General features: G+C 37.5%; 3 protein-coding genes and 1 non-coding gene across 13 annotated transcripts in view; 3 read left to right on the forward strand and 1 right to left on the reverse strand.

The window, feature by feature from the left end:
- aurka (aurora kinase A) overlaps positions 1-21799 on the forward strand; it is an 833084-nt gene that overhangs the window by 762432 nt on the left and 48853 nt on the right. The window lies entirely within an intron of this gene.
- On the forward strand, positions 586-10523 carry nop56 (NOP56 ribonucleoprotein homolog). The gene is made up of 12 exons (XM_007246017.4): positions 586-686; positions 2739-2828; positions 2939-3053; positions 3256-3420; positions 4102-4300; positions 5748-5935; positions 6147-6298; positions 6752-6852; positions 7144-7292; positions 7518-7639; positions 7826-7999; positions 9077-10523. The coding sequence occupies exons 1-12, from the start codon at positions 684-686 to the stop codon at positions 9305-9307; spliced, it is 1689 nt and encodes a 562-aa protein (XP_007246079.3). The 5' UTR covers positions 586-683; the 3' UTR covers positions 9308-10523.
- LOC125782522 (small nucleolar RNA SNORD57) lies at positions 7679-7747 on the forward strand. The gene has a single exon (XR_007425229.1). It is a non-coding gene; the product is annotated as a small nucleolar RNA SNORD57 (small nucleolar RNA).
- ubap2a (ubiquitin associated protein 2a) overlaps positions 11693-21799 on the reverse strand; it is a 35020-nt gene continuing 24913 nt past the window's right edge. For all 6 annotated transcript variants that reach the window (XM_007246022.4, XM_007246021.4, XM_015605003.3 and 3 more), the window contains exons 19-27: positions 20120-20324; positions 19464-19555; positions 18156-18206; positions 17832-17913; positions 16476-16838; positions 15002-15106; positions 14286-14353; positions 13979-14170; positions 11693-12573 (exon numbers count right to left, since the gene is read on the reverse strand). In XM_007246022.4, the coding sequence (XP_007246084.3) occupies positions 12478-12573; positions 13979-14170; positions 14286-14353; positions 15002-15106; positions 16476-16838; positions 17832-17913; positions 18156-18206; positions 19464-19555; positions 20120-20324 (1254 nt within the window). In that variant the 3' untranslated portion in view covers positions 11693-12477. The remainder of the gene's footprint in view (positions 12574-13978; positions 14171-14285; positions 14354-15001; positions 15107-16475; positions 16839-17831; positions 17914-18155; positions 18207-19463; positions 19556-20119; positions 20325-21799) is intronic.

The following is a 21799-nucleotide window of genomic DNA, read 5'->3' on the forward strand; positions in this document are numbered from 1 at the left end:
CGTCCAACAAAAAGAAAAAAAATAATCTATATATTTTTTGTACTCTGCCTAGACTCGAAAAAATGTAGTATTTTTTACATTTTGAAATAAAAATTAAATAAAAAGCTTTTGTTTGTTAAGTGCTGTTAAAAGCAATGCATGTATAAATTCAAGATATATAAAAATCATATGTGCAAACTAATAGTATTGTATTATTATATTTACGCTTGTTTATATTAATATTGTTTATCGGAATTACTGATATTATTATTATTTTTGTTGTGATTGTTATAAATGAGCAAAATGCTCATTTTTAATGTATATTTTTATTAATAAATACTACAATTTAAACATGAGGTAGGCCAAGTAGATTGGAAAATGAATATTGAATGGTTTTGATATAATATATATATTTCCTCACATGTAAATAATACACAGTACTCAGGGTTTATAATTTAAAAATTATCCTAATAAATGTTATTCTAGCTAAATATCCATGCAATTTAATGCTATAATATCAGAGGAAGTTCTAACTTTATTGTTTTTATAAGAGAAACACCGCGAGATCTGTTGTACCAGCACGGATCTGAAATCTCGCGAGAGTGGTAACATAAAGCTCCACATGGCCTCCCCTCGGCAGCACATGCAGCCTCTTCTTTCTGCAGCAGCTTCAGTAGAGGGAGGCACGCGGAAATCAGAGCAGGATGGTAGCTACCACTTTTAAACACTTTATTTACCTGGAAATACTATTTAATACTCGTTTATTAGCGCATTATTCTAAAAGTTAAAGCTTTAATTACGCTGGTTGTGATAATAACTTTTGGCATTTTCTGATAAATAAGCTTAAAATCGACTAGAATTTGGGGCATATTTGTGTAACTTAGCTGAATTTGTATGAGTTTGGCATTACCTTAAATTGTGAATTAGTGAATTATGCTTATTTTTAAACATTTTATGAAAATTATAAAGTGAGCTTGGGGTCTAATTTAAGCCAGAATGTCTAAAAATAGCTGTTGAAATGTTTGTTAGCTAATAATCACGTTGCGTAGCTGCTGCTGCTGCTGTTAGGCCCTGGCCTAGTTTTCCTATGGCGTTTTTCCCTTTAACGCAGCGCAGCATAAAACATTCTTGCAATATACGTTATTTATTTTATTTAAAGCTATATTTTTCTTTTATTTTATATGAATCCGTTTTATTAAATGTATAATTTGAGTGGATATGGTCTGCAGGAGGAACACGTGGGGCACTCGCCTTCAACATGTGTTCAAAACCAGTTAGCGTTAGCTAGGTTAAGCTACATAGCTAGCGTTAGCGTTTGGAAGAAACTGAACATTTTATTTGGTTATAGCCAAGTTTCTCCATTAAAAAGACTCCCATGTGAGCTTTATCTGCTCTAATGTATCCTCCGTGTTCATTAACGTTTATTAAATAAGTTATAAGTAATATTTTTACTGTTTCTAGAGGTCAGGGCTGCAGGAGCGGTTCACGCGCAAACCACGTGTCTGCATTTCTGCAGCGTTTTTGAGCGACTTCAGCTAAACTAAACTAGCTAACAGTTAGTTACAGGCATTTAAATAGATAAAGCTATGCTTTAGCCATCACTCTAAAAACATGTTAATATTACTGTAATCTTTTTCTTTTATTTTCTAGAATGTGTGTTAATATCTTAATATAACCGTAAAATTAAGTTTTGAGTCCTGTGAACCTAAACGCGGGCTAGCTAAATATTACTTCTATGTTTTAGGATTTTAATATTTAATTTTTTAAAGAAAAAAATAATGTTTAAGATCTTAAATAACCCTTTTTAAAATAAGCTATTGGTCCCTGTGAGCCTAAGTTTACTTTTTTAACATTTAATTTAAAATCTTTTTTTGAGCATAAGTTTTATGATAAATCTTTAAAAAAAATAAATAAATAAATTGGCCCCTGTGAGCTTAAACGTTGACTAGTTTAAGTGGAAGTACCTGAACTAAAAAATAATCTATATCATTATTTACCTTGAGAAATAACTTAGATTGTTAGTTTTGCTGTAGTTTAACTGCTTTTATTGTACGTTTAATAACATGGGACCCTATTAGTGTAACAAGGGCTCTGTGATATTAGCAAACATTTTAATCTCATATCCCTATAATTCTGCACAGTGTAAAAAAAAAAAAGTTTTTTATAAAATAACCGTGTTAAAAAGCCACGTGTATTACACTCAACAACTAATTATTGTTTTATTGCGAAATCTTTTACTCAACATTTTTTAAACACAGTAAAATTGTTAAAACGCGGCTTTAAATGAAGCCGGAAGATAATTCAGAGACCCCTAAATCGAAAGCCTCAAATACCAAATTTGGTACAAACCCGTTTTAAATCATTTTGCCTAATTAGGAGTTATTTTAATCTAGAGCTTACATACATCAATGTTTTATCATATTGTGTGTTATTGTATCAACAGTAAGCATATTCAGGATATCAGTATCAGTCAATCTTTTATTTTTTGCTTAGTCGATGACTGACACTACTGATGCATTTTTGGCTGCCTGTTAAAATGAAATTCTGTATATTTTAAATATTTAAAATTGATATCTTTAACGTTTCGCTTAGCTGACAAGTCTGTAGTTTTAAGTGTGTTCTTAAGGTACTAAAGTGGGAATAATTATAATAATAATAAAAAACAAATTTAGAATTCATACAATATGGTAGTGATGGGTAATTTCAGAGATTTTATAGCTGGACAAATTTTTTAAATTCACTTATTTATTCCCCTCCAGGTGCTCTTACACGTGCTGTTTGAGCATGCGTCAGGCTATGCCCTGTTCGCCGTCAAAGAAGTTGAAGAGATCGGCATGCTTTTACCTCAGGTGCGTTTTTATTTTATTAAATCTTCAGGACATTTTCTTAGTGTCTTTTTGTGCTGAGCTAATTTTATGTGCAGCATCTGATTAGATTTTTTTGCTCTTTTTGTATTCAGGTGGAGGAAAGTGTTTTGAATATTGGGAAATTCAACACTGTTGTAAAACTGGCAGCTTTTTTCCCCTTTAAATCTGCACAGGCTGCACTTGAGAACATAAATGCCATTTCAGAAGGTAAGTAAAACCAGGCTTTGAGCTCTGATAGTGTAGCTCAGATAGTGATGTGATTATAGTCTGTCAATCCACTGAATGATTGTGCTGACAACATAAAATACCTAACTGAATCTGAGTGAAAACTGAAACTACATGTTAATAAAACTTCTTAAAGACACAAGTGAATGATCAATAACTGATAAGTGGTTGAATCTCTTGTTAGGAGTCGTCCATGCAGACCTTAAACTGTTTTTGGAAACAAACCTGCCTTCTGGAGGCAAGAAGAAGGCTATGCTTGGTGTGGCCGATGGCAAGATTGGAGCAGCACTGCAAGAAGAGTTGGGCCTGTCCATTCAGACTGGAGGAGTGGTGGCAGAAATTATCAGAGGTTTGAGGAAGTTTTGATCTTTAGTAGTAGCTGGGTTTCCATTCAGCGGTCATATTATCTCCCCCCTATTTCTATTACTATTAGATGTCTCTAAAGTTATGTTTACACTAAAGAGAAAACTGGCTCATATCTAATTTTCTGACCAAATGCAAGATTTATTTTATGCTTTACGCAATTTTTTAATCTGACCTGTATCAGACATATGTCCAAATTGTGTTTGTTTTGTGAGTGAAGCTTGTGTGACAGAGCAATGCATTATGCTTCTAATCCAGTGTGTTGCTGTTTATACTGCCACACAAATGGCACAGCTGTGTTACTAGTCACATTTAAAACATGTGTTTAGCCTACTTTTTCTGCAGTGTAAATAGTTTTATCAAATCAGATTCAAGTGGTCACTATTTACTGAAGTCTTTATATCTTTAATATCATGTCAAGAAAAAAAATACAACTTTTCTTAGTTAACCATTTTGTTTGTGCCAAAATATGCTTAATAAATCAATGGAAGCCCAGCTGCTGTGTACAGAAGAGGCCTCCACTGTAATGATGTGACTTTTATCCACTGATGTCTGATGGTTTATACTGAAAAGCTGAGCAGTCGAGCCTCTGTTATTATAAAAGTCTTGCTCTAACCACTCCTTGGTCCTTTATTAACATGCTTTCTCTGTTCTCTCTCTCTCTCAGGTGTGCGTCTGCATTTTCACTCCCTGGTGAAGGGTCTGACTGCACAGGCTGCCTCTAAAGCCCAGCTCGGTCTGGGTCACAGTTACTCCAGGGCCAAGGTCAAATTCAACGTGAACAGAGCTGATAACATGATCATCCAGTCCATCGCCCTCCTGGATCAGCTGGACAAGGACATCAACACGTTCTCCATGCGTGTGCGGTATGCTGCTCGTTTTGAGTGGAGTAGTTGTGCTGATAAACTGATCTCAGGCTCGGCTGGCTGTCTTTGTGTGGTGTGTAAAAGCCTGAGTACTAACAGTTATGAAGCAAGGTTTGCCCACTAATCTTAACACCGTTCCCTGTGTGACAATTCATATATAGTAAAATCTGAGTCATATGGCAAACTTAAAAATGTGACAGACCGCTACTGTAGAAAATTAGCTATGTACTGCTGGAGATGTATTGACCAATCTGGTCTGATGTTTGCAGGGCTGTTCAGTTAATTAAATTGTAGCCTACATAATCGATCACTTAAAAATAATATACATGTTTTGTCTTAAAAATATAGATATTTTGTAAAAAAAAAAAAAAATACATAAATAAATATTAAAAAATAAATAAATAAACATTTACAAACCTCTTTTGGAAATGTGAAGGATTTCCAACTGTGATTAGGGGTTGAGTCTCATGTTTCTTTTTGTAAACATGAATTTAAAAGTGATTTAAAAGCTATTGTTTCTTTTGCTTTTAAGTTCAGTCTCTAATAAGCAGCATTTAAAAGTGTAAAATATAAAAATCACTGGTTGGAGTTCTTTTATAAGTATGACAGAAGCAAATGTTGATCTACTGAGATGCGAATTGGCTTTTATATGTAAAGAGGCAATCTCAATTATCCCATTTTCAAAATTGCATTAAAACAGTAATTTGATGACAATTTACCTCTTAGTCATTTTGAAAACGACTTTTTGCGATTTAATTACTAAGGTTTGGCATCACACTGTTAGAAGGTGATCTAAACTCCACCAGACTGTCCCTTACATTAGTTTTAAAGTTACTGATTTCTAAATAGAAGAATAGGGTAAACCTCTGGTGAAGAATATTGCAATAAACAGCAAAAAGTCCATAAATTCCTTGTATTTGCTGATTTAGGAGTGTGTTACTAATGCTACAGCCCTACCTTCATCATATATTGACCGCTCATTGGGCATTATCCTTTCCAGTTCAAATTATCTAGTTCTGACAACGCTAAGATTTGTAATTGTTGCCATATTACTGGGGTGTGTCTGCTTGTGTGTGCATTGAGGTGTTGTGTGTCAGTGCTGTTTTGCATTCTTTTGCCTCTTTCCAGTGGGGGGTTTTCTTTAAACCCTCTGCTGGCTGAGAGTCTCTATGAATGTCAACATGCACTCTGCAGCCTCCCAGTGCTTACCACAGCCAGCGCCCCCTACTGCGCTGACTGTACAGAGAAAGGAGGGACACTAAAGTACGTTCTTGGGAATGCTCAGTCTGTCCGATTGGCAGGCCACCACCTGAGGCGAAGACAGCCAGCCTGGTTTGGATTAGCGTAATCAGCAACCACACTTTGGTTTGAGATTTCTTACTAATAATTCCCTTACTGTAGCTGGCCTTTATTTTAATGCTCTCCTTTTTTTGTTTCCTGTCTTTAGTGAGTGGTATGGCTACCACTTCCCAGAGCTGATTAAAATAGTCAGCGATAATGCGACATACTGCAGGCTGGCCAAGCTGATCGGGAACCGAAAGGAGCTGAGTGAGGAAAGCCTGGAGTCTCTGGAGGAGGTCACTATGGATGGCGCTAAAGCACAGGCCATTCTTGAGGCGTCTCGAAGCTCCATGGGTAAGATGGCTGCTTGTTTAGGCTTTTAAATGGTCAGATTCAGATGTTATGATGTTTATTGTCTGTCAATCCACTGAATGCATGTGCTGACAACATATATTACCTAACTGAACATCTGAGCTACTTAAGGGTGAAGTAACAGCCAGATTTAAAATGTAATAAATCTGTGACCCAAGTTTTTATAACTTCTGAATCTGTATTTTCTCTTTAGGTATGGACATCTCTCCCATTGATCTGATCAACATCGAGAGCTTCTCCAGCAGGGTTGTGTCCCTCAGTGCGTACAGGCAGGAGCTGCAGGAGTACCTACGCTCCAAGATGGGCCAGGTGGCCCCCAATCTAGCTGCACTTATTGGAGAAGTGGTATGTAGTATTTTGTGCAGTGTAGAGGTGCTCTATATCCATCTACATTTAGTGCTAAAAATGGGACATTTGATCTACAAAGGCCAGATCAGAGTTTGTCTAAACCTTTAGAACTGTAGACTCCCTTGTTGGACTGTAAGATCAAATGTTTTTGCAATATGGGTTTTCACAAAACGGACAAGTGATTTTCAAAATACACTGCTGCAACAAAATGAAAAATTGTGTACTATGTTGTATGGCACACCCCTAACTGACATGAAAAAAATACAAGAATTTGATCAGGTTTGTAACAGAAGTCAATGATATCTCCATATCTCCACATATCCAGGATTTACGTAAACGATACTGGAAAGATATTTCTCTGGTAGAAATGAAATTATCAGAGGGGGGAAAAAATCTTGGCCTAATTGTTCAGCCAAACCAGCTAACACTACTTTTGCTTTTTTTTTTTAGGTTGGCGCTCGTCTCATCTCCCACGCTGGCAGCTTGACCAACCTGGCCAAATACCCGGCCTCCACGGTGCAGATCCTGGGAGCGGAGAAGGCCCTGTTCAGGTACTGGGGCTCCCCTTCCCTGCTGGGGTTTCAGGCGGCTGTGGTGATGGCAGGGCCGGGGTGAAGTCGCAGTGGGTGATTTGGGTGTGGTTTTTATATAAAGCACATGTACACCAAAAGTGATCCCACTCTTTCACGCTCCTCCCAAGTCTGAACAGCCGCCCAGGGCTCTAAGAGGTAGCTGCAGTACAGTTTAGCACTAATCTAGCCTGGGCCTGTGCTTTTGTTTAACTCAGCAGACTAATACTGTGTAGTTTTTGTAGGCTGCTGTAACTTGTTCCATGAATTTAGGGCACTGAAGACCAGGGGAAACACACCGAAGTATGGCCTCATCTTCCATTCCACCTTCATCGGCCGAGCGGCTGCCAAGAACAAGGGTCGCATCTCGCGTTACCTCGCAAACAAGTGCACCATCGCCTCTCGGATTGACTGCTTCTCCGGTGAGCCTTTTAGAGCTTTTTTTAACAGAGCTGAAGTATGGATCAATTTGGCTTACTTGCAGTGATGTTTATATTTTTCGTCATCAGTAATTCCACGCCTTTTCAGGAGTGGGTGTTGAAGAAATTAACCTGAGCAAGGCCAACAAATCCATACTACTACTACTTGTCCTTTTTTTTTTCAATGTTTAAATGTTTGCATCACTGACTTTTCTTAATGTTTCTCAGAGCTTCCTACCAGTGTGTTTGGAGATAAACTGCGTGACCAGGTGGAGGAGCGCTTGTCCTTCTACGAGACGGGCGAGACGCCCAGAAAGAACCTGGACGTCATGAAAGAAGCCGTAGCAGAGGTGAGTACTGATATCTATATTGACAGACCTCTGCAATCCTGTGAGTGATGATTCTCTTATTCCCTGACTCCAACATGGAGGCAAAAACTGATTTAATGAGCCTGACACAGAACTTGCACCTGAACCAAACCAGATACAAATTTCTGAAGTCATTCGTGGAATGAGTGATATGCTTTTTCTCCAAAGGCAACTGAGGTGGCAGCAGAGATGAAGCGCAAACTTGAAAAGAAGGAGAAAAAGAAAAAGAAGCGCGAGAAGAGAAGACTGGAAGCTCTGTCCACGGCTGAGGGAGAAGAGGAGGAGGAAGAGGAGAAAGTTGAGGTCAAGAAGATGAAATCTAATGGAGATATTGAAGCCCAGGTGAGAAATTATAGAAATGTTGCTTTTGGTTATTTGACAGACTATGTGAAATATATATTTTTGGTTTTACTGGGTTTTTTTTTTGTTTCCCCACACGATAAGGTGTGACAGATAATAAAAGGCACATTATGTGACCCTAGTAAGGACCATGGGTGTTGCCATGTTTTCCTTTGAATTCAGCAGATCTTAACTAACTTAAGTAAAGCAAAGTAAAATATACTTATTTTTAAGAGCTAGTTTAAAGTCAAACACGTGTTGGATGTTAATCTAAACAGATTTCCCTCGTAAACCGCTTTTCTTTTTTTTGTGGGGGGGGGGGGGTGTGTGAGTAAAGCTCTTCTCTTCAGTAAGGCTGTGTGCAGCAGCATTAGCAGCTAACCTCTAGTGCTAGTAAATGCCATCCAACGGTGCTACGGTGAACAACCTTGTGTTTCAGTAAGCCAGGGTAATATTAGCTAGAGGTTTGTCCCACGTAGCTTGTTTTAACACTAAACATGCAGGCTATAATCAGACATTCAACAAAAGAGCTAGCGCTTAGCGTGGTTAGACGCTAATGCTAATACTGCTCCAGCCTTAGTGCTGCAGGAAGTTCACTAACGCTGTACTTCAGCGGAGTGACTTTACTGCTTAATACATAAAACGCACCAAATTAAGGCTCACTTGTGATGTTCGGGGAAATTAAAGGATTTTAACTCTTGCAGTTCAAAAATCTGGTATGAAGGATTATGCTTGAGAAGGACAAGCTAGCTCCTACTTGCTGTAAACTAGCCTATGATTGTACTTGAGCACAGCTGGTGCAACCAATCCAGCTCCAGGTCATGCAGTCAAGCTCTTTCCAGTATCAAACATCTGCTCTGTTCTCTAAACCCCTGCATGACTCTAGACTAGAGCCGGGACCCTCTCATGGCCCCGTCTCTCTTAAAGCCATGCTAGAGAAAAGCTCCTCCGAACCATTGACCATCTCTTCTCAGTGGGTTTGGTCACTGAAGTGAGCACGACAGCTTTTAGTGTTACAGTTCCTTTTCAATGTATTCCTTATTCTTATTTCTAATATGTACTTAATTTTGTGTATTAAAGGAGAACGGTGAAGCTGAGGTGACTTCTGTGAAGAAGAAAAAGAAAAAGAAGGCAGCGGCTGAGGAGGAAGAAGGGGCCGCAACAAACGGTGTGGAGGAGGCAACTCCCGCAAAAAAGAAAAAGAGGAAGTCTGAGGCAGTGGAGCCTGAACCTGAGGTGAAAGAAGAGGAGGAGGCTGAACAGACGGAAAAGAAAAAGAAGAAAAAGAAAAAGAAGGCTGAAGATGAATGAATAACTATCCGTCCTTCAATCCTGAACTTTTTTTAGTGCTGTAAATATTTTCTGTTTTTCATTTTGTTGGACTCAGAATGTTCTGAGGAGTCTGAGTGATGTATGGAAAGAGTGTGTGATGGAAGCTTTGGCTTCTGTGTCCAGAATTAAGCATTTATCTTATGTAAAATGTGAAACTGCTTTTTTTTTTTTTTTTTTTTTTTTTGCCCCTTTCCCCAATGTAGATTATCTAAAGACTGGACACCTATGATTTATAATACTGTTAACTCTACTGTGTGCCTTGAGTTCAAATTAAACAATCTGCCTGTTCGATATCAATGATCAGATTTTTGATATAAATGTTCCAACCATCTGGGCTGATAAATAAATACTCATAATAAAGCTAGTGTTCATCATTATGCGTTTCTGAAACTGTATAAATTTGATTTACGTGCTGAAAGAGTTGGACCCTGTTTACACCTGATCACGTCATGTGCCCTGTATCATCTGGACTGTGATTACACAATTGCACAGTTGAGTAAATTAAGTCTACTGTGGTTAGTTAGACCTGAACTCCAAATGCTATGTGAGCATGGCATTTAATGAGCAGTACAAATCATTAGCTGTAATGGGAGGTTTGTGTGACAAGGTTTTTTTTTTTTTTTTTTTTTGAGAGAAAAAGGCTGTATTCAGGCCCAAATCCAGTGTTTGTTTAGTTGTGAATAAATCCAGAATGGACTTTAAATAGTCTGGTCAGCAAAAAATAAAAATAAAAAAGATCTGATTTTGTAGGTGGTCTTTAGGTGTCTAAAGGATACTAAAAATGTCTGGTCACAGTATGTTTCACAACCACATCAAATCCAAAGTGCTTCCTATGCTGTTTCCAGAGCAGCTTATGTTGATTAGATTTGTGATGTCCAAATGTGAATCTGGTCTCTTTCATATAACATTGGTGGACATTGGTCATCCCAACATGTCCGATGTGAATCTGATTTTTGCCTGACCAGGTGTAAACAGGGTCCTGCATGTTGTTTTAGCAACTTTTGCTATATAATCTGGCTTAATTCCAACATTTATAATTGGAAATGACTCCGTATTTGGTGACTGAAGGTTATTATTCATTGGTCACTTCAAATGACTGACAGCTTGTGATCTGTGTAATAATTTGCACAAGTATATATAGGTGTTCTAAACTGTAATTGCTAAATACATTTTTAATAAAATATATAAAATATTACATTTTTGTGAGAGGATGTGCTGTTTTAACACACAATTAAAGAGACAAAAATAACTGCTCAACAGTGCTTAAAGCTGTTATATATTTCAGCTAATATTTCACAGGGTAAAGAGGGGTTCACAAATGAGTCAAACACTAAATTAAAGCTCCCTTAATAAAAACAATACCAAGACATATCTGACAAGTTGGGCTTTATGAGCTATCATATAAATTATGCATAATATCTAATCCATCACTGATCATCAGTAAATTTTACATTTCATTTAAAGTAAATCAAGGGATCAGAGTCTGGAGGAAGAGTGGAGAGACACACAGTCCAAACTGCTCGAGGTCTAGTGTGAAGTTTCCACCAATCAGTGATGGTTTGGAGAGACATGTCTGTCATCTGCTGGTGTTGATCCACTGTGTTTTATTATCAAGTATAAAGTCAGTGCAGTTTTGTTTTCCTACAAAATCTTACAGCACTTCATGCTTCCCTCTGCTACTGACAACTTTTATGGAGATGCGGATTTCATTTTCCAGCAGGACACTACCCACACTGCCAAAAGTACCAATTAGATCTTATATAATTTTAACATTTTCTGAGACACTGATTTTTGGGTTTTCATTGGCTTTAAGCCATAATCATCAACGATAAAATAAACGCATAAAATAGATCACTCTGTTTGTAAAACACATATATAATGAGTTTCACATTTTGAGCTTTTGAATGACATTCTCTTTTTTTTTTTTAAGATGCACTAGTATACATCAAGAGTAGCAGCATAAAAAAGGTTGTAATATAGAGACATGACACTGTACTGTACTACACTGGTTTAAGTGAATACTGGTCCATATGAACCCTGCAAAAGAGCAAAACACCACAGAGAACTCAGTCTAACTGAACCTGGGAGAATACAAATTAAATGTTGTGGATTTTCAATGTAAGAAAAAGATGGTGTTTCAATTTCACTTCAATAAGGTTCTTATGTTTTATGTTCTGTGTATATTTTAATGATTGGTCACTTCAAATGACATATTTGTGCAAATCATACCACGAGCGATTTAAGTTATATAGTACGTAATTGCTAAATACATTTAAATATGTAAAATATGTAAGAATACTTTCTCATTTTTGTGAATGTATATGTTCTCTTTCACGCCGCTAATAAGGGACAGAAATGACAAGGAACTGGTCAGATGTTTTATTTGGACAACAAGGGTAAAACCAATGTTAAAATGAATCAGATTCAAAACTGCTACGTTTCAGCCAATTAACAGGATAAAGAGGGGTTCACAAACGAGGGGGGTGGGAAATAAAGTCAAGCACTGAACTAAAACTCCCCCCATTAAAAAAAAAAAAAAAAAAAAAGTTCACGGGTCAATGAGGTGCAGGGGAAACATACAAAAACATTTTAAAAAAGGCTTCACCATCAAATGATGCTTAGCAATAATGTACACCATTATTAGGTTTATGTATGTATACAAAAAAAATATCTCCCACATTATGATGCTGGGTCTGGTTCAAGTATATTCACCTTCTATTTAGTACTTTAGTTCTCATCCTCTTTGTTTTTAATCATATCCATTTTGAAATTAACAGAAACATCCTTCAAAACAAAATGCAGTAAACCACATTTTTTATCCTACCAATACATATATACTGTATAAATACATACATAAATATATTTTACATACAACAGCCAAAACTTTGAAAAGGAGGGGATGAGAACTAGGGGAGGGGGAGATGGTAGTGTGTGTGTGTGCATATGTACGTATGTATGTACGTATGTATGTATGTGTGTGTATATATGTGTGTGTCTAGCATGGTGCTGTTTGTTTGTGTTTGTGTGTGTGTGTGTGTGTGTGTGTGTGTGTGTTTGTGTGGTTGTCCCCCTGCTCTGCTCAGATGGTGGCCGTGGTGTTGCATGGTAACGTGGCGTCCATAGGAGGAGCATGGGGCTCTTTGCACTTCTCAGTTGCCCCAGTAGGGGGAGCTGCCATAGCTGGACTTGTTGACCTGGGTCTTCTGCTGCATGCTGCTGGTCTGGCTCCTCTGGCTCGGACCACCCTGTGCGAACAAACACGATGAATCAAACGATGTATTTCATATATAAAAATACATTTAAAAATAATCCAGATTTTAGTTTAATTAATAGATTACTGATTCTGATTTATTCACCATGTACCATCATCAATTCATCCTGGTGCAGCTCTCATACAAATCATACAGCTCTCATACTTCTTTGAACGTTAGAGACAGTTACTCCAATAAAGATGGACTAAACTCATTAATTCCCTTGTTTTCAGAAGAAGCAATGAATAAACAGGTGTCCCAATACTTCTGTTCATATAGTATGCAGGGTCAAAAAGAGTCAAAAGTCACAGGACACCCTTTTATTTCAGAAACAAAAGGAAAAACAAAGCGAAAGAGAATATAAAATCTGAATACCCAAGCAAGTAATTATTGAGGATGGCCCATTAGGCTTTTTGTAGGCCATGTCTGGCTAAGTGTGGACCATATCTTATTATATGCAATAATACCGCAAAAAAATGAACAATTAAAAAAAAAACATCATAATGTGCTGATATTTTTGCAAACTACCGATTTTGCACATATTTTAGTCTTTACTGTATTTACTGTAAATTGTTTGTTTGCAGTTTGCATGCATTAAACATGCTGTACTATGCTACACAGTTTTGAGGTAGATTTTTGTTGTTAAAAAAGTATCAATACATCCAAATACAGTACAGTACAGTACCCCATTTATTTCTTACTATTTATCACAGTTCTTTAAAGCGTCCAAACACCAAACATATCACATGATATTTCAGGAAAGATCAGCAGAGTTTAAAATTTAAATGTCTTTAAAAGCTTTTAAATACTTTAGTTTTTGGTTTCCTCAGCTTTTCGGTGACAGGAATCAAAGTAAAAAAAAAACAACAACAAAAAAAAAGCGAGTAATTGTTCCCTGTTATGTTTCACTTAAAGTTTCACTTATTGGTAATCTTTTGTTTTTGAATCTTCTCTTTTATTATTAATAGAAAAAATCGTATAATTTTAGTTCCATGTTCGATCTTCTATTATTACTTTAATTTCTTATGTTTTAGGTTTTTGCCATGGTATTTGCCATTTCAGTGTTAGTATTAAGATATTTAGGCAGATACTGTATTAAAAGTCATTTTTATATTGTGATTACACTAAATAAAATCATACATTTTTATGTAATACGGTAAGTCCACTGAAGCTGTGCTGCCTTGTTGTAGTCTGCACCGTTATAAGCATATTTAGCACAGGTTTAACCCTGATATATTTAGCACTCAGGGTTTAACCCTGATATTCAATTATTTCTGCCAATGAGAGTCAAGCTTAGACCCAGAGCGCCAAAAATGCTCGCAAGAATTCTGCACTACTTCTTTTACTACTATTACTACTGAGACATGATGGGCTTCATTTTTCTGTCGGCACGACTGACCTGTCCATCCTGGGTCAGATGGTGGTGCAGCAGCTGAGAGTGGGGCTGCTGGTGGGCAGGCAGGATGTGGAGGAAAGGAGCTGGGGCGTATCCAGGGGCGCCACCAGGGGTCAGCGGTCCAGTTCCCCCCAGAGCTGAGGGGAGGTTAAATGGAGGAGGAGTGCCAGCATGGAAACCCTGTTTATCAAAGGACTGTAACCATAGAAAAGGGGATAAAACATGTTACTGAGTGTACTATACAAATCCCTTAAAAAAAAAAAACACAGCATGTGAATGATGTTACAGAGAGACAGTCTTCCATCTTTACCGGAGTCTTGTTGTAAACAGTTCCACTGATATCTGGCACGCCAGAGTTACTGGACGTCACAGAAACACCTATGAGGATACAACAGGATAAGATGTTAATTGTTTGAATTTGGTTTATCTTCTTATGGAGTTAAAGCACAGAACAAATGTTTGGACACACCTACTCATTCATTGCTTTTTCTTTATTTTCATGATTATTTACATTGTAGATTCTCACTGAAGGCATAAAAACTATGAATGAACACATGTGGAGTTTTATGTACTTAACAAAAAATGAGCTGAACCTCCACAGTCACCGGACCTGAACCCAATCCAGATGGTTTGGGGTGAGCTGGAGCACAGAGTGAAGAAGGCAAAGAGCCAACTAGTGCTAATAAACACCTCTGGGAACTCCCTTCTTCAAGACTGATGGAAAACCATTTCAGGTGACCACCTCTTGAAGCTCATTGAGAGAATAGTGTGAAGTGTGCGCAATATATATATATATATATATATATATATATATATATATATATATATATATATATATATATATATATATATATATATTCTTAGTTTTGATGCCTCCAGTGAGAATCTACAATGTAAATAGTCATGAAAACAAAGAAAACTCATTGAAAAAGAGAAGGTGTGTCCAAATTTTGGCCTGTACTGTATGTATTTCATGCCACATCTCATTATTGTCATTGATGTAAAAACAGAAATAAGTTACAGTACCTTTCCCTGGACCAGAGGCAGCAGATTTGGCCTGTGTCTGAGAGGAGTTGCTGTACCCTTTACTGTATTCTGCTCCCGCAGGGCCTTGTGTCAGGTCATCATACCCTGAGCAGAGAGACACAAATTAATAAAGCATTAATTGTTAAGCATTTTTACACTCCACTCACATTAGTAAAATTAAATAAAGCATAACTCGGCATCAATTTTATCATGCTTATTATCAATTTACTTATTTGATACTTTTTTGAAACAGCAGCAGCAATACCTTATACTTTAAAATAGGCAACAATACAACTTCCTAGACATTGCCCTAGGTGTGGGCAATTTGAATTATTTGATTTATCATCGTATTTGCCACAATTTGCCTTTCAGAGCATCAGTTCCATTCAGTTCAATTATACATTACTTATACCTAAAGCTGGATAATTAATCAATAATTTATTGCATCGTGATTCATTTTCTTATCAAATCAAAGATATCATCATTGCTTAAATAACACTGACCCAACTTTACAGTTCATTACAGAGATTGTAAAAAAAAATCCTGGTACAAGGTTCTTGCACTATTTTAAAAGTCAAATTTAATGCTTTTGAAGACCTTAATAAACTTGATTTAAGACCCAAAAATGTAGTCATAATTTCTTTGGTTAAAAACTTAGCTAGCTCTCCACTAACCTTAGTTCTCTCCCCGGTATCGTTAGCAAGCTCTCTGTGGTAACATTCTGGTAACTGTCTGCTAAAGTTAGCATGTTAGCTAACTTGTCTCTAACGTTAGCTAGCGCTCCTTTAAACTTAGTTCTCTCCCCTGTAATGTTAGCTAGTTCGCTGCTAACATTAGTATGTTAGCTAGATTAGATGTTTACGGGTGCCACTGTGTTTTTCCACTGGGATTAAATGCACTGTCTGAAAATGTAATACCTACAGGACATTTACAGTACATTTAGGACAATTTACGGACTTAATTAGCCGGATTTTAATTTAAGACATCTTACGTTTTTTAAGGACCCGCAGGAACCCTGTGGGCAACAAGGCATTTATATAAAATCACTGTTCTATGCATGTGAGAGTATTTGACTAGGAATTTTGAGGAATCTGCCACTACTGTTGCATTTTGTTTGCAAGTATATAGGCCATAACTATTACATATTTGTGGCTGTTAAAATGTTACAATATTAACTGTTTTCTGCCTTTTTAATTAATAGTTTAGGATTAGGATTGTTTCTGGTTCGTTCTACTGCTCGACTGAATGATAAACTATTGTTTTTAACCTCTGTTCATTTTGTTTAAATCCATAATAACATGTTTTTGTGCATTTTATGAAAAGTGTAATGCCAGTTACGTGCTATTTTTCTGGTATTTTTCCGTTTTAACCCATTAAATGTTGATTAATTAGTTTTATTAAGTTTTATTTACTGCCCAATATCTCTTATCTAAATGCACTGAAACACTGAATACTGTGTGTGTACATGACCTACCTGAGCTAAAGGTGTGTTGGCCGTAGCCGCTGGGCTGTTGGAATGGTGTGGAGGGGTTGCCCAGGCCCATGCCGTGCTGCTTGGCCGAGGCCGGGGGCATGAACATGGTCGGGCCGTACTGGAACGCGCTGGGGACTCCAGGCACTCCGGGGTAGTAGGGCAGGCCTGTATAGCTGTAGCCAGGAGGCAAAGCTGGGTTGAGGAAGGCCTGCTGAGTGCTGTGGTGGCCCTGTGGCTGCGGCTGGCTCTGGCCTTGGCTCTGGGCCTGCGGGGGCTGCGCTGTCTGGGGAGCGTGGGCAGCCGACAGGCTTGTAGGAGGCGCCGGAGACGTGGAGTCACCCCTGCCAAATTTTGTCACTTCACCTTTATGAGGAGGAGAGAGAACTTTGCTGTGAGGATTTGATTGCTTTCAGTGATAAGAGATATTGTGAGTGAGGTCAGGATGTTGGATGTTAGTCTTTATACCCTCTATAACCCACACCAGGGATTAAGCATGGTGTCAACAGGTTCAGGTTTGTTCTTCTGCTCCATAGAGACTTTACTGTACTGGGTGTGTGCATTTTATTGCACATGGGTGCAACTTACAGTGGTTGTTGAGTACTTATCTTATACTGTTTGGATAAATAAAAATTATGGAATGCAATGTCTTTAAAAAAGCATAATGACCATCTACTAGTGCACCTCAAAAATAGAATATCATTGAAAAGTTAATTTATTTCAGGAATTCAGAAAAAAAAAAGAGAAACTCATATATTATGTAGATGCATTAAAAACAGAGTGATCTATTTTAAGAGTTTATTTAGTTTATTAGTGTATTAGTGTTTATTAATGTCTCAGAAAATTAGAATATTATAGAAGACTAACTGGTACTTTTGGCAGTGTGGTCAGTGTGCCAAGTCCTGCTGGAAAATGAAATGTCATCTGCTGGTGTTGGTCCGCTGTGTAATATCTAGTCCAAAGTTAGTGTAGTGCACTTCATGCTTCCCTCTGCTGACAACTTTTATGGAGATGCAGATTTCATTTTCTAGCAGGACTTTTCTAGCACACTATACAATATTAACTAACACAATATTAAAATTGTGTCAATAAAAGAAATAAATGCTTAAAATAGATCAGTTTGTGTAATTCAACAGTCCTAAATAAATAAATAAATATTTAATTAGGAGTAGTAAGTAGTAGTAAAATGGTTTCAAATTTTACACAATTTTCTCAGTATCAGATAAACAATAATAACAATGCAAATCCAATACAATAAATGTCAGACACCTTCTGAAACACACTCTTAAAACCAGGCAGAGTAAAAAACACTGTTTGAACCACTAAGGTGGCACTGATCTAAAACAGGCACGGGCTTACCTGAGTAAGGATTATTGGCTAGGCTCCCATCTCTACTAGACAACGTTGCTGTTGGCCCCGGGAATGTGATTCCGTAATAATCCTGCAGGATGAAACGGATTGGTAGTAGCCATTTTTTTACTGAAAATAACTCCCTCGCTATTATAACTATACTGATGATAGATACGATTAACATATACATATAATCCACACTGAAAAATAAAATTGAGAGGGAAAAAAAAACAGAGATATACACACATTTACTCTTTAAACTTTTTAAAAGTCAAATGTTGAACATAATGAAGAAATAAAAAAAAAAAGCAAAATAGCTGCCTGTGGACTCACCATTGGTAGTCTGGACTGCAGCATGTGGAGGTCTTCATAGCCATAGATTTGCTGTAAGATGCAACAGAGTATTTAATTCTCACAGTTCTCATATCTCTTATCTTTATATATGTGCATATTAACTTAATAAGCTTCTAGAGGAAATATCAGTAAATAGGCATGTGCTTCTGCCAGAAACCTGTAAAGAAGCAGTAAGATTTGCATGCAGTTTATTCTCTTAATTCCCACCCAAAACCTTATTTTTCAGGTCTAGCAGTACATTTTAGATCATTTCTTTGTTAGGTACTGCACTGCACTGCACTGTTATTAAACCCACTGAGAGCTAAATCAGGAGGATTTTGGATCCATTGTTGGGGAAAAAAACAATGATATAAAGCAGTCTTTTATCACTTTTCCTTAACCAAAATATTTATTATATATAAATACAATTTTGGCAAATCTACAAATAAAACACCTGAATAAAACTTTTTTTTTTTTCATCTTTTGGTCAAATTTAAAGCGAGAATCAATCTCTCGCCAGCTGTTCTGATGAGCATATCTGTCATTATGCAGCAGAAAGGACACACTATACAGCTGCTCCTTAAAACTTCAGGTTGATGCTGCTAATTGCTGCACTGCATCTCACGTACGTGTTCATTTTGTGAAGGACCAAAATCATATGCGACACAGATGGGTCAGAACATACGATGAAATTAAATGTGACATTTTCAATAGTGATTTGGGCCACCTGAATATGTGGTTTGTTTGTTTGGGTTTTGTGCCATATCAGCAACATGTTGGCTATTTTATGGCATCAACAGTGTTCATAGCTTGAGCATCAGAGACTTAAATCAGTGTCTTTACATGAAGGACTTCCAGAAAATTAAGTATTTTAGCTGGTGGAATTTTTTCAAACAGTTCTTTCACATTTGTAATCCTATAAAAGTAATTTCTGATGGTTAAAAGTGCAGGGCAGTCTACTAAGATATGTTTAATAGTTTAAGGAGTATCACAGAACTGGCAGGCTGGAGTCTGTTTGCCAACCAGAAGGTGGCGGTGGGTAAGAGCAGTATGTCCAATTCAGCACCTTGTCATGATTGTCTGATCTTGTCTATTAAGGAAGTCCACATTGCATTTAATATAAATGATTGGGGATATTTCATACAGTTTATTTTGTGGATTGCTGGACCATTCATCTTGCCATTTTCTTCTACAGTGAACTCCGACCTGATAGTAGGCATCCGTAATTAAGACATAGTTCCAAGTGAGTTCCTGGTGTCTTGCTTCCCTTGCTAAAATCTGAATTTGTGGTACTGAAAGTATGTTTACCGGGTATGCAGGCAGCAGCCCTCCAGGGCCCATGATATACTGGTTGGGCAGCAGCGGAGGAACCCCCTGAGACAAGTTAGGGGGAGCTTTTCCTGTAGAGCAGAAGAGTGAAAGCTTAGTTAGCAAAGAAATAATAAAAAAAAAAAAAAAAATCCAAATCCAAATAAGGATGGACAGCATTAAAACATTTGCATTTTGAACAAAAATGCTGCCAGTATACAATTGTAGTTGTTTTAGAAGCATTATTAGAAGAAGATAGTATGAAATTATTAAATATATAACTTCATTATATAGAATTCATTATGGGAGATTTTTAGTGTACGCAGATCAGGTATCCACCCGGCCACATTGCGTATATTGATGTTGTAAGTGTGTTCAGGCACAATGTGAACACAGGCCAGTGGAGGAGTAGGGGGAGGGCCAACAGACCATATAAGGCATCCAGGCCTTTTGTGAAGATACCTTAGTGGTAAAAGTACTGTAACATCTGTTCAAAATGTTTAAAAGCAAGCACTAAGTTCTACTGCAATTTGAAGTATAAGGATTTTATTTAATTTACTCTGAAATGGTCAATAATCAGTACTAACTCGTTAAATAATCAAATAATGTTCTTATACTAGGGGTTAAAAGCTGGTAAAATGCAGGTTGTGCCTCACCAGTAGAGGAGGAGAGCAGAGGTGCGGTCCTGATGGCGGAAGGTGTGTTTGTGCCGTTGCCAGTGAGCCCCAGAGCTGTGGAGTGCAGGCTGCTGTTTCCGCTACCCACACTGCTCACACTGCTGCTGGGCAGAGCAGACACCGAGACAGAGGAGAACGCTACAGATGATGGAGCCAGAGAACTCACGCTGTCCACACTGGTGTACTGCAGATATGAATGGAGAGAGAAGTTATACAGTTATATAGGGAGAGAGTTAACACACGATTGATCTGGCAACCTTTTTAAAATATGTAATAAAGTTTACTCAGCCTGGTGACACATTACCTGCTTTATTTAGTGATGCAACACAGCATCTCTACTTTTGAGTTCAGAAAATCAGTATTACGTTTATATACTTAAAATTCAAATATACAGAATAAATACCAAATCAACAGTTATTATGCCAATCTAACACTGATTCTTTTATTTACATTTAAATACACATTAGGGGTGTGCCATATCGTATCGTACGTGATAATATCGTCAAAACATTTTAATATCGTGAACGATATTATACCCTAAAATATTGTGCCATATCACCCACCCCTAATTATCACATCAGGGTTCTACTTTTTTGCCGTTTTTAGCAAAAGAAACATTCACACTGTTCTAATTTCCCATATATCTATTATATATCTACTAGAGACAGATCATATCTGTCCAGTATCATTTATTTTACTTGAATCCTGGATATATGGAGATATTTGGAGTGCATTAGTGCACTAGTATCATGATATTCTGGATCATTGACTTCGGTTACAAATCTGATATATATATATATATTAGGGTTGCAGCGGTAACCGGTTTCACGGTATACCGTGGTATTAAAATGCACGGTTATCATACCGTGTGTGTTTGCTTATTACCGGTAAAACGCAAGCCAGCGGTGAAACTCACCCGCGCATGCGCAACTCTGCTCCGCTTCAGCTACTCAGCACACAGCGGTGAGAACGGCAGAAAGTGCTAGACTAGAGCTTCATTAACAATTATTATTGTTAATGAAAACGAACCAAATAACGAAAACTGAAAGTGAAACTTAACTAACTTATTTATAAGCGCTGTTTTCAGTCCCGCAGTTCTACAGCGGGAGGTGTTGTGCTGATTCTGTCCGCGAAGCGGGAGTCGGATTGAGCAGGGAGTCGGATTCGGCATAACAGCGGCAGCGCGGCTGCACCTCGCGGTCCGCGGTGTTAGTTGTAAGCGCTCGCGCTAGCCGCAAAATACGACAGAAAACACTGAGAAACTGCAGAATTATGAATTGGACTAAAATGAGCACGAGGAGATAAAAGAGAACCTTTACCTGTGAGTAGATCACATCAGAACACGCAAATCTCTCTCTCTCTCTGTCTCTCTCTCTCTGTGTCTCTCTCTCTCGCACGTGAACTTCTCCGCACTGTCTTTAGCTGTTCTTAAAAATCATTTTAATTAAATAATAGTTCTATGCTTCTATGTTAGTGTTAATTAACATAATTCTGATCATATTTCGCTCATTCAAACAGCCTGAAAACAGACTTGTAATCTTGTAATCAACAAGCTTGTAATCAATGTGGCCGTAAAGTCACAGCTAAAGGAGGAAATACATCAAACCTGTTCTCCCATCTTCGAAAACACCACCCCGCTGTGCAGCGGAAAGTATGTGT

The sequence above is a fragment of the Astyanax mexicanus genome, chromosome 17 (genome assembly GCF_023375975.1).
Source record: "Astyanax mexicanus isolate ESR-SI-001 chromosome 17, AstMex3_surface, whole genome shotgun sequence".
Taxonomy (NCBI): Eukaryota; Metazoa; Chordata; class Actinopteri; order Characiformes; family Acestrorhamphidae; genus Astyanax; species Astyanax mexicanus.

Bases quoted from the DNA above. Each gene is read 5' to 3' on its own strand.
- nop56 (XM_007246017.4), top strand. The intron at 2,829-2,938 runs GTGCGTTTTTAT...TTTTGTATTCAG, and splicing joins TCGGCATGCTTTTACCTCAG to GTGGAGGAAAGTGTTTTGAA. The intron at 3,421-4,101 runs GTTTGAGGAAGT...TCTCTCTCTCAG, and splicing joins GGTGGCAGAAATTATCAGAG to GTGTGCGTCTGCATTTTCAC.